This window comes from Pygocentrus nattereri, chromosome 20, assembly GCF_015220715.1.
Source record: "Pygocentrus nattereri isolate fPygNat1 chromosome 20, fPygNat1.pri, whole genome shotgun sequence".
NCBI lineage: Eukaryota > Metazoa > Chordata > Actinopteri > Characiformes > Serrasalmidae > Pygocentrus > Pygocentrus nattereri.
In genome coordinates this window covers 8,783,554-8,796,198 of record NC_051230.1, presented here as the reverse complement: position 1 = coordinate 8,796,198, position 12,645 = coordinate 8,783,554, and the positions used below count along the sequence as shown (strand labels likewise).

The following is a 12,645-nucleotide window of genomic DNA, read 5'->3' as shown; positions in this document are numbered from 1 at the left end:
GACTTCTTATGGTTCAAAAACACTTCAAATACTTGAGGAAAAAGGAAAAGCAATGACCTTAGTATCTAGTGTTTATTTTAAATAAAGTATACATTAAATAATGCTACTGTTCAAAACAAACAAACAAACAAACACAAAACATGTATCTCCAAAATGGTAACTTTACAGGATAAGGCAAAAACGTTCTTAGCTCTAAATGTAGGTTAACAGATCAAGATTTTTTCCAAGTAACTTTAGATAATTTCTATTGGTCCATTCATTGTGAAATGTTCGCATAATGTAAAGGATGATGTGGAAGAAAAATGAAAAAATGATTCATATGAACAGTGATCCCACATTTAGCAGCAGTAGTGAAGACAGACAGAGAGAGAGTAAGAGCGAAAGAGACAGAGAGAGAGAGAGAGAGAGAGAGAGAGAGAGAGAGAAGACAGAGAGAGTGAGAGGAAAAAGAGAAATAATGTGACTGAGATAAAGTAGTGAGCTGAGAGGAGGAGGGGTGAAGCGGAGAAAGGAGGAGGGCAAAGAGAGTGCTGAGCAGAGGGAGAGAGGGAGGGAGGGGAGAAAGTGGAGCTCTGGGAGAATTCATGCTGTGTTAGCATCCCCCGAGCAACTCCATCAATACTGCATACAGCTGAACTGCTGGCAAAAGACCTGCTACTGCAGCCCACAAGCTCAGCTAGAGAGAGAGAGAGAGAGAGAGAGAGAGAGAGAGGAAGAGAGAGAGAGAGTGAGAGAGGGGGTGCGCAAAGGCAAAGGACGAGTGTAGAAGGAATAAGCAGTAGCAATAGAGACTAGAAGAGAGTAAGCCAGCACTTCTTACTGTCGCTTCTGCCTTCTGCCGACTGCTGCTGCTTTGTGTGTGTGTGTGTGTGTGTGAGAGAGAGAGAGAGAGAGAGAGAGAGAGAGAAACAGAGAGCGAGAGAGAGCGTCTGTGTGCTTGTGAGGCTTACAGTAGGACTGTGCCTCTATCCCGGGTTACTGCAGTAAAAGCGTTGTAGGACAGAATACAGCACTCCAGGAGACTGGAGACTTTGCGCTAGAATGCTGCGTCCTTCTGCAAAATTAGTCATCCGCTGAACACACCTGCTTCACACGGAGGTCAGGTGAGTACTGCTCAGTACCTGTCTTGGCTCAGGCAGATTACACAGGGTCAGGTTCAACCTGGGGAGGGAGTGGGGGGGGGTTCTGTGGCTTAACCACTTAAACTTTAAGTACGCTATTTAGTTATTTTAACAATAACAATACCACAATGTTTTTGGTTCCCATTAAGCTGCCCAATTGGTTTCTATTGTAAGAGGTTTTCGAGTTTTGAGTCATTTCTGTTCTTTTCTAAGTGTTGCACTTCTGTTGTCTGTGCTAATTGATCATATGCTACACATACAGCAGACAGATTAAGTTGAACAAAGCCTGGAGTATTACTTTAATCTTAAGCCTTAAAACGCAGTAACTACTATGAATTGTTCAGTAACTCCTATATATTGTTTTGCAATTGTTTAGCAACTACATCATTACAGGGTTATGAGTGTGAGGAACTGAATTGTGGACCTCCTGACAGGTCTTGAGAGTTTAAGGGGTTAAGTGGAGCTGATGAACTTTCTGGAGTACGAACGCTCTGCAGCAAATGCAAATGTGCGAGCTACAGTGGAGCTGCGGGGTCGGGTGGAGGGGTTGTCAGCTCTTTTGGGGGTACTTGGGCACCCTAGCGGATTGCAGTGTACAGATTTGTAGCAGAGGAACAGCAGAGGCTGCAGACTGACAGGGCTGGATCTCTCTCTCTCTCTCTCTCTCTCTCTCTTTAGCTTTATCAGCATTACTGTAACAGCTATAACACTGCCATCCAAAGCCTTTTCACCTGAGCAGGTTCAATAAAAATATTAGCACTTATATCTAACCAGGATCATATAAACAGCAATAAACATTATGATTGATCTCTATAATAATAATGTAAATCTCTTTCTGTGATTACACACCTCACCACCATGCATCTCTTTTTCTCCTGTTTATAGTTTCATTTTCCCTTACATCCTCATTATGGCAGTCTTTCTCTCTGTCTCTCTCACTAGTGATCAATGACGACTCTGATAAAGAACGGAAAAACTTTCTCAGCTTTTTGTTTGCTTCAATCTGTCAGAATTGATTTAACTCTCTCTCGGTCCTCCCTGTCTCCCGCACTCTCTGTCCCACACACACACGCACACACACATGCACTGACATTTTGCACAAAGTAGGTCTAATATTTGAAATATCTGTGTTGACAGAGGTACTGTTTATGCATGTCATTGCAGTAAGCAAAGCTCTTTTGGTTACTGCAGTACACCCCCCCTCCAACCCCCTGCCCCTGCCCCATCAACAGAGCTCAGGCTGGATGTATGCATGATGGATGAAAAACTGGAACGTATATGATGGTCTTTTTGTTACTAAGACAATGTTTAATTACGTTGTCCACTGAAACGGCAGAAATGCCCAGGCTCTCAGAAACAGTGCTGCACTGTGGGACTGTAGTAAACCCATATTTTACTAGAGCATATGGGCACGTGCTCTGTGCCATAACCCTGCAGTGTACTACAGCTTAGACTCTGAATTCCACAACAAGATCAACTCTGAACTCCAGTACCCTTATACTTATGGCCAAAAAGAGACTGACGTGCAGTTACACTCCCATTCAGCTGGTTTCACCCAGAAGACGGGGAAATCAAGTGCCATCAGTCATGACTGGTCCCAACAAATGTAATAGTTTAAAGTGTATATAACAGATATTACAGTTTTTATTTAACTTTTTTCCAACAAAATACTTAACACAAAATTACAAAACCAATGACAGACAGACTGTTTTTGGTGCTATAAAGAACCATTTTCAAAAAGGTTCTATATAGAACCACGTACAACATATTCTCCATCAGTCTGAAGAACAATTTCACCAAGCAAAAAAACCTTTCAAGCATGAAATGGTTCTGTATAGAACTCATGGTTCTAAATAGAACATTGCCTTTCCTGAAGAACCCTTGAGCGGATAAAAGTTTACAAATGCACAATTAATTGAAAATGGTCTGAAAAATCCCGGAAACCTGCCTTATAAATAAGTAAGAGTATAATGGCACTGAAGCCATACAGAGGAAAGTGTGTCCAGCCTTTTACATTTACTGCATTTGGCTGACGCTCTTATCCAGAGCGACTTACAGTTTGATCATTTTACACAGGTAGGCCAAGGTGGTGTTAGGAGTCTTGCCCAAGGAACCTTATTGGTGTAGTGTAGGGCGCTTGCCCTTGTGGGGGATTGAACCCCAGTCTACAGCGTAGAAGGCAGAGGTGTTGACCACTACACTAACCAACCTTTTCACCATTGCTGACCTTGGCTGATGATGGCCAGACTAATAGCTTAGCCTGTTATACTAACGTCTCCCTCTCAGTTCAAATTCAAACTTTAACCGAAAGTTAACGGATCATCGCAAGCACAATCCAACGGACACTGACACGGCGACTGGTGAAGGAAAAGTGTCTTTCTTTATGTTGTTTTTATTAATACTATCAGGATGTAGTACTATTATCTTAATGAAGTCATTCTGATTAACCTCAGCTCATAGTAATTTATCATGGCTCAAGTTATTAACTTGACTCCATATCCGTTTAGTCAGTCGGGATAGCTAACAGTAATATTAGCTGATGCCCACTGTCCAAAGCTAACACTGCCAGAGCCGGTTCATGAGGAGCCTGGCCACTTCCTATTCCCCCATTATATCAAAGACAGGATTGCTAAACAGCACTGGCGCCCGCGATTGAGTCCTCAATGAATGGGAGTAAATGCAATTAAACGGCTAAAAACTAAAAGTTGATGATGATATTCAGTGTTCAGGAAATTACCGCATTCTTTAAATTAAAATGTTTATGCATTTCTAAACTATAATTTTGCTCAAATGCTCTATATCAACCCATTCATTTAGGACTCACTCAGGAGCGCCCTCTAGTGTTTGAGAAACCTGGAAGACATTGCAGAGTGTAATTCTCCCTACAAGTTCTCTGACACTTCTCCGTAATGAGCCGTTTTAGTAGTTTGTATGTTTAGACAAACACTGATCGTACTGTATGTGTTACATGATTGTCATTGTTTCACACAAATCACTCAACATTTCATGCTTTTTTTATCACTGGTCATAGTGAAATGTATCTGTGCGTGGAATCAGAGCTTTCATGACCTACCGTGTATCCTAAGGCTATATAAAAGATGCATGAGGCTTTCTTTATTGCTGATAGGTAAACACATCACAATTATTGATTTGATTATTCAGAGCAGCCGGTGGGACGCTTATAACACACTATAAAATAGAAGCCATGGGACAATTAATAACTGCCCGCTGGCCGCATTTGGCCCCGGCGCTGGACTTTGGACAACAAAGTTGTAGAACCTGTGCGACAAAAGAATTATATATGAATCAGTATCGCCTACACTTCCACCTCATTACTCACAATCTAATCAGATTTCTTTTCAAAGAATTCAGTCAAACAGAAACTGAAGACAAATCTGAACGTGACGTTACATTAATTAGCCAAATTTTATGAAGAAAACTGTATCAGACCATATTTACCATATCCCAGCCTTAAGGCTGTGAAGCCATATACTTCAAAAATAGTGGGAAAAAATATATAGTTGACCCCTATGGGTGATCAGACTGGGAACACTGATTTGTTCAAATCATCTTGCAAATGAGTTCATTTTAGAGCTAACTTTGACCTTATTTTATTTTTGCTGAGTGTCATTTAAGCAATGCCTTACCCTGCCATTCATCCAGATTCTGAAAGTGTAAAAAGGAAACCACATTTTCAAAGATCAATACCGAAAAAAGTAAAGTGTCAATGTTGCTGTTAATGCTATTAGTGCAGTGCAAATCAATGTATTTTACCTCCAGCTTTTACAGCACATTAAATACATTCTCCTCTGGCTAGATCCACAGAGTGCAGTGCAGGATGGGGCTAACCATTTCTGAAAGGTCATGTAGGTCAGTGCCCTGTGCATTTCTGTGGACTAAACATGCTCAAACTATCCGAAAGCTTGACCCCTATTTCTTCTTCATGCTTTGTCAGCAGAGGAGATGTAGTTTTCTAAAAAGTGCTTTGTTGTGGCTGACACTTGCTTATCTCATCTAGATCTGCATGAGAGGCCTAATGATTAACCAAAGGCCATTTTTGTGTGCAGGAAAGGTGAGGGTGAAGTTCCAATAATCAACACGTTGCTTTGACACTTCTGGAAAGGAATAGGGAAAACGTACAGGAGCACAAACCCCTCAGGACAGTAACCTGGTAAAGTCCAACATATTTCATCTAGCGATTAAATAGATTCAAATATTATTAATCCTTAGAAAACATCATGTATGGCACTCTAGCTAGCTACAACATTTAGAGAGGTGACTGGTCACATAAAAATACTTGTTAAATGGGCTTGGAGAAGTCTTAAAATGCATCAGCTACTGTGTCATACTGCAGCTTTGATCCCTTCACTACTGGCTGATACACCTTTATGCCCTGAGACTCTTCAGCATCTCTCAGATTCCTGCAGTGCCTGAAGACCAGCAACTTTTGATGGGATTTCAAGTTTCCTTTGAACTCTTGAGTCACTTGTGTCAGTCAGAGTCCATTTCAGCTGATAAACCGAGTGTGTGTATGTGTACATGTGAGAGCTGGTGTGTTGAGCCGTGTGAGTCCAGGGGAACTCTCTGTGAAACGTGAGCTTTCCTGGAAGGCAGCTCAGGGACACTGGACGAAATCTGAGGTATGTCAGAATTGGTAGCGTAAGCTTACAGAAGGTGATGCTTATACATTTAAGTGTTTTGTGGTCATGCCGTTGCTTCAGCAGAGGAAGGGCGTGCAGGCAGGGCAAACTATGCCAGTGGCTGGGATATGGCACTACAGAAGACAGAAGTGATAAACTGCTTTCGCTGGCCATTTCTCCGGAGCTCTACTTTTATCTAAATTGGTTCAGATGGCGAAACAGTGCTGATGTTTAGGAGGAGAGTTCTCTAAGTTGGCCGTGCAGTCTTTGGCAGTATTAGACACTTCTCTGACTTAGGCATGCTTCTCAGAGAAGTATAGACACTAGAGTGTCTGGTGGTTATTGCTTTCTTTTTTTTCAGTTGGTTGAAATATTTCTCATTAGATCTTACATATTACTGGATAACTGAATAAAAAGCCTGATGTTTACCCTTTAAGAGCCTTAGATGAAAGATGTGGAATTGGAAGCGTGGGTGCTAAACTTTCACTTGATGCCACATTTATATTCATAAGTAGAAAAGGATATATTTTTTTATGATTTAAAATGGAAGAAAAGTTGCTGTTGTGTGTGTAGTCTTGTTTGTGGAAAGCGATACAAAATCTCTGCCATGTTTTGGACATTTTTTCCACGATGCCTTGTGGAATCGGATCCCTGGAGGAAACAGAAGATATTTCCTCATTCCTGGATTGGTACTGACATAATGTTCCCTTATGAACTGAGTCACCACTTGTGATGTAACATTAAGTTTAACCAGTGATAACAAGCACTAACACAGGCTGACAAGGCACGTCATGGGGTGCCATGCACCTGCATTCCAGTTCTTTTGTAAGAAAGATTATGTGTTTGGGGACGGGCCTTCCAGCAAGCAGGCTAGTGACTAGATCTGCGTCATATGCTGTGAAGCCTGGAAATCTTCTTAACCTACTTTGGGTTGGAATAGAGAAATTTGCAGCAAATTAGTTAAGCAGTGGATTACAAATATAAGTGAAATCTGGCATAATGTTTGCACGCCAGGAATACTTAGCTCTAACATAGTCCACTCAATTACATTGTTGGCTGTTTGTTTCCAACATGAGGTGTTTAGTAAGGCTTGCATTTGATTATCAGCATGTTTTGCTTAGTTTTCATGCATGACCCAAAAACCATACTATTATGTGAAGAACGTGTAGGAACAGATTCACAGTTGCTATGGAGATTGTCATAAATTGTGCAGGGATAACAGAAGTGGCCCCCTTCTGCCAAAACAACCAGGCTTATGATTTTTTAGCCCTTTGTATTAGATGCTCCATTTTGGTAAACACATCAGGTTTTTTAGAGTATGTGAGTTTTTCCATGCAGCTGATTGTATGCAGCTCCAACATAAGAACAAGTGAGTTTTACACAAGACAGTAATGTGTATGAGCACAACCACAACCTTTTGACACAGTGCTAGTGAATAAAACCCACCACAAACCAGTAGCATATAGCAAGTAGAAGTGAAGAACTGGCACACATGACAAGAACAAAACATTACAGTGAAACAGAAGACGTAGCCCCGTAAACAATACCAGACTGCAAACATGTTGACTTATTTCACAGTATTAAACTTGAATGGGGACTTGCTACAGGCAGCGTTAAAGTTTCAGATGCCTCCGAACTTTCGCCGTGGGCTTGTTTCCATTCCTGTGCACTCCGTGGGACGCACTGGACCTCTCCCTCATTAAGGGGGACTATTGTTCTTTCCACTCACCACTTCAAGGACCTTTGGGTGTGATGTGAATATCAATTGATCCTTTTGGTGGAGCCCCTGAAAAGCTGTTTAAGCATTTAAACACAGGGCTTGAGCTCGACATCACAACTTGTGGTTTATTATATGCTATTTATATTACAGGTAATCATATCATCTAGGATTTAAATGTAGTAGCTGGGTTATTAGTGTTATTTGATTACACACAGACTTACAAGTGACTGTGATATTACGTTAACTGATTACATATTAGCTCATTTCCAGTACAAATGTGTTATTTTCACCAAATTCCAAGATACTCTATCTTAGACAGACCTAATGCTGGCATTCTGATTAGCTTAGGTGAGTTTATTTGGTTGCAGTCGTCTAGTAGTTACTTGTTTTTTGAGCTTGCATCTTCTGTCTATCAGTCACTGTGTGTGGCATGCTAGCGATAAAAAACCTTGAGAAAACAGCAGCCATTGAACATTGAGCCATCTCATTATGTAATCAGTGCAAAGTTTCAGGGCACTTTAGGGTTTATAATGATTGTTCTGGCGTAGCTGAACTCCTTACAGTAGAGAATGACTAATAGCTTGTGTGCTTGTTGGGATTGGATTTGGGTAGCTGAACTATTCCTGGCCCTGGACAGATTCTCTGATGTCTATCTTCTTCTTCTTTCGGCTGCTCCCTTTAGGGGTCGCCACAGCGGATCATCTGCCTCCATCTTGCCCTATCCATTGCCTCCTCTACTTTCACGCCAACCATCTCCATGTCCACCTTCACTACATCCATAAACCTTCTCTGAGGTCTACCTCTTCTCCTTCTACCCGGCAGCTCCATCTCCAACATTCTTTGACCAATATATCCACGATTCCTCCTCAACACATGTCCAAACCATCTCAACCTGGCCTCTCTGGCTTTATCTCCAAACTGCTCCACCTTCACTGTCCCTCTGATCTGCTCATTTCTAATCTTGTCCATCCTTGCCACTCCCAACGAAAATCTCAGCATCTTCATCTCCGCCACCTCCAGCTCAGCCTCCTGTCTTTTAGACAGAGCCACAGTCTCCAAACCATACATCATAGCAGGACGCACTACTGTAGATTCTCTGATGTCTATAGAACCATTTATACCCCAGTTAGTGGCATCGCCATGGATATAATAACCTATTATTATTTATGTGTTTCCAAAGACAGTGCTTAAGATGGCAAACATGTTCCAACATTGAGCAAGTTCTGTCTGTTTACTGAAATGAGCAAGTTTGGAGGCCAGACAGGGAGTATTTAATCAATGTGGTTGGCCATAAACCCTAAATGGCCCTGAGCAGCTCTAAGCTGTCTTGTTCTCTTTTTGACTCCTGCAAGTCCTTTTCCAAAAATTTGGGATGCAGTGCAAAATGAAAATGTACAGATATGCAAATCATTTTAACCCATTATTTAATTGAAAACAGTATAAAGACAACCTATCAAATGTTGAAACTCAGAAATGTTATTAGCTTTTGAGTTAATGCCAGCAACACATTTAAAAAAAAGTTGGAACAAGGGCAGCAAAAGACTAATAAAGTTAAATAATGGGTCCACAATATAGGAATACAATTACAGAATGAACCCCATTCATCATTCATCAGCACAGGACCAGTGTTGACCAGAAATTATTTGACTGGTGGACCATTCTTTGCTCAGAAGTGCTGGAGGATGGCTTACATAAATCCTGCATCAACAGATGGGTTACAGTCTTCAACTGTACATCAGCATGGTGGAGTTGCAAGGAACGAATTTTTGCCCAGTGCCCAGTGAGTATAGAGGAGTCATCTGGACGTTTCTGTGGATGATTTGTGCGCATTACTCTGGAAAGGTCTTGGGCTACTTGAGAAAAATATACTTAAAGTTATTGGTCTAGGAAGCAAATCGCCGTTGTCGGAATAAAACCTTGTATCTCCATTTTTGTTGATTTTCAGTTTTTGACATAATTTGAAAATATTGCCCTTTACATTGTGGATAAATTTCTTGATGAACAGACCAACAGAAATGGCCCAAAAGTATGTGGAAAAAAATTCTGGTTCCACTGACTTACATTAAAAATAAAGTATGCGTTTTCCTTCTCCTGTAAAGTTACCATTATACCAACTATTTTGGAGATACGAGGTTTTGATCCGACAGCAGCGAAATGTTAGTATGTACAGTATACTTCATGTACTTCATTTATCTTGTTATTTCATGTCTCTGGTGATATTAAGCAGAATGCATCACACCATTTAAAAGGCTTTTTTTTTTCTTCTAATCCTTGACCAAAGTGTAGAGACTGTTGCCTGTTCCCTTTTATCTTTTATCCCTTTTTTCATTTAATTTGAAATTATTTTTAAAGTGTTAATTTTATTTTATATCATGTCATGTTTACCTATGTTTTCATAAAAAATTTTTTTTACTTTTTATTAATTAATTGGTTTTTTTTTCATTCTGCTTTAATTATGTTACTTGTGCACATGCAGGCAGCAAAAAAATAACATTAACCAACATCATGCTTTGTCTTGTCATATTATCATGATATGACACTAGAATCAGACACTCTGGAGTCTCTGCCCATGCTGTGTTATGCTGATTGCCAAGTGTTGGCTAAAGCCCCCCTATAGCATTCTTTTGATTGATGGATCACCATTGGATTCTCTGAAATGATAGAGCACTATTCAATACCTTTGGGATGGGTTGAAATGGAGTTTGTGATCCGTATCATCCAACACCTGTACCTCACCTCACTGATGCTCTTGTGGCAAAATGCAGTCAGATTCTCAGAGCAATGGTCAAATGTCCAGTGTAAAGCCTACCTAGAAGAGCAGAGGCTGTTACAGCAACAAAGAGGGGAAACTCCCTATTAACATCCTTCATTTCTGAAGAAACATTGATGAGCCTGTGTCTACAAACCTCTGGACATATAGCATATCTGAACTTCACTGAGGAAAAGAGGAAACAAACCTGCATTCTTCTAACCAGCTTTCATTGTTATTATTGTTACATTTTATTTCATTGTTGTTTAATTGCACTTGTTTCAATGTTATGGTACAAGGAAAACACTTACTGCCCAGACATAATTCTATAATCTTGTTGTCCTCTCTCTTCAGGCTATGTGCAGTGGCTGATTTCTGATATGGCCAAGCGGGCCAGGCAGGCCCATAATTCGCTGCTGCAGCGCTGTGTCCACCCCCAGGCCCTGCAGTCCACCCTGAGTGACTGATCCTCTCCTGGGCTTCCCACTCACTGGGCCTCCTGGCTTCACTTGTGGCCCACCATGGGAGGATGCCTCTCCAAACCCAAACCAGGTGATACATACACATGCACACACACACATACACACTCCGCCATACACCCCCACTCACACCCTTAAATCCTGTAATAATTGGCACTTGTTTCTCCATCTATATATAGGTCAGTCCAACCTGCCCCCTGACTGCCTTTGTGGCATGGCTTTCTTTTGGTGCAACAGGAATTTTAATGCTCTCAGTTGCTCTCTGTGTTCACGGGGATTAGACAGTGAAATATGAGTGTTGAGCATATTTGAATGTTTCACAATGTATCGCTGTTTTCTTTCTTACATCCCGAAGAAAAAGTGGTGCTCAGGGGCAGAAATATGACTTCATCTGTCAATGGACCCACTTTGTTGGACTGTAAGCGGGTGCAGACTTTGGGAAGGCAGGGAGATTTGACTAGATTGAACCTACATTGTGAGACTGTGGGCTTTTGATCCTGTTAAACTCAGAAAAACAAGCGTACATGAATTAGGTGCAGTAGTGCAAGCCTACAAGACCAGTAGAGGAGTAGAGGTCGTAAAGGTGGATGACTTCAAATATCTTGGGTCAACCATCCAGAGCAATGGACAGTGCAGAAAAGAGGTGAAGAAGTGGGTGCAGGCAGTTTGGAGTGGGTGGAGACGGGTGTCAGGGCTGATGTGTGACAGAAGGATAGCAGCAAGAGTGAAAGGGAAGGTTTACAAGACAGTAGTGCGTCCTGCTATGATGTATGGTTTGGACACTGTGGCTCTGTCTAAAAGACAGGAGGCTGAGCTGGAGGTGGCGGAGATGAAGATGCTGAGATTTTCGTTGGGAGTGACAAGGATGGACAAGATTAGAAATGAGCAGATCAGAGGGACAGTGAAGGTGGAGCAGTTTGGAGATAAAGCCAGAGAGGCCAGGTTGAGATGGTTTGGACATGTGTTGAGGAGGAATAGTGGATATATTGGTCAAAGAATGTTGGAGATGGAGCTGCCGGGTAGAAGGAGAAGAGGTAGACCTCAGAGAAGGTTTATGGATGTAGTGAAGGTTGACATGGAGATGGTTGGTGTAAAAGTAGAGGAGGCAGTGGATAGGGCAAGATGGAGGCAGATGATCCGCTGTGGCGACCCCATAAAGGGAGCAGCCGAAAGAAGAAGAAGAAGAAGAAGAAGAAGAGTGCAAGCCTACAAGACGGTTTTGTCCCAAATGTTTATGTTAAGGATATTATCATATTCAGTGTTCAATCCCCCTAACAGATTCTTACTTGAGACAAAGATATTCATTAGATTATGATATTCTGGGCCAGATTCCCAGATGTAGATTCCCTAAGCCTAGACTAAAAGGGATTTTTATGGTGAAAGTCCAGTAGCAATGTACTGTAGTTCACAACTGTCCAGATCCATGTCCAGGAAGCTGCTGTGTTTTAATTTTACATTATATATTGTGGCCTGAGATAAACTGGCCAATAAATTGCACAGCCATAGGAATCCCAACTGCATCACCTACTTTGAGGAATTGCACAAGGAAGAAAAGAGGGGAGAAAGGGAGGGATAAAGAGATTGAGTGGTGTGTGTCAGACACAGAGAGGGAGGGAGTGAGTGAGTAAGAAAGTATGGATGAAGTGAAAGTGAACAAAATTGAGCTTTTACTCTGTTGGAGTGGCTTTGCTGCTTAAATGGGCACAATTACATTAGAAATTAAATCGACAATGTACAGCTATTTGAAACCAACACATTACATGATAAGCACAGATTTCTCATGTCAAATGAATCTCAATCACAAGCATGCATAAGCTATAAGTCTGAGTAAGGGAGAGTGGGTCAGAACCTAACCTGGGGTAAAATCTAACATGGATATTATTTGTAGTTAAACAGATTGAAGTAGCATGTGCTTTTAGTATTCCCATAGCAATGA

The 12,645-nt window shown here is 41.3% G+C and overlaps 1 protein-coding gene across 4 annotated transcripts in view; it reads left to right on the top strand.

The window, feature by feature from the left end:
• Positions 1 to 606: 606 nt before the first annotated feature.
• Positions 607 to 12,645, top strand: part of LOC108431726 (apoptosis inducing factor mitochondria associated 3) — a 33,639-nt gene continuing 21,600 nt past the window's right edge. For 2 of the 4 annotated variants that reach the window (XM_017705073.2, XM_017705071.2), the window contains exons 1-2: positions 607 to 1,103; positions 10,585 to 10,782. In XM_017705073.2, the coding sequence (XP_017560562.2) occupies positions 10,752 to 10,782 (31 nt within the window). In that variant the 5' untranslated portion in view covers positions 607 to 1,103; positions 10,585 to 10,751. Of the gene's footprint in view, positions 1,104 to 5,188; positions 5,293 to 9,180; positions 9,262 to 10,584; positions 10,783 to 12,645 lie in introns of those variants that run through there. The other 2 variants (XM_037531592.1, XM_037531593.1) reach the window with 2 other exon arrangements.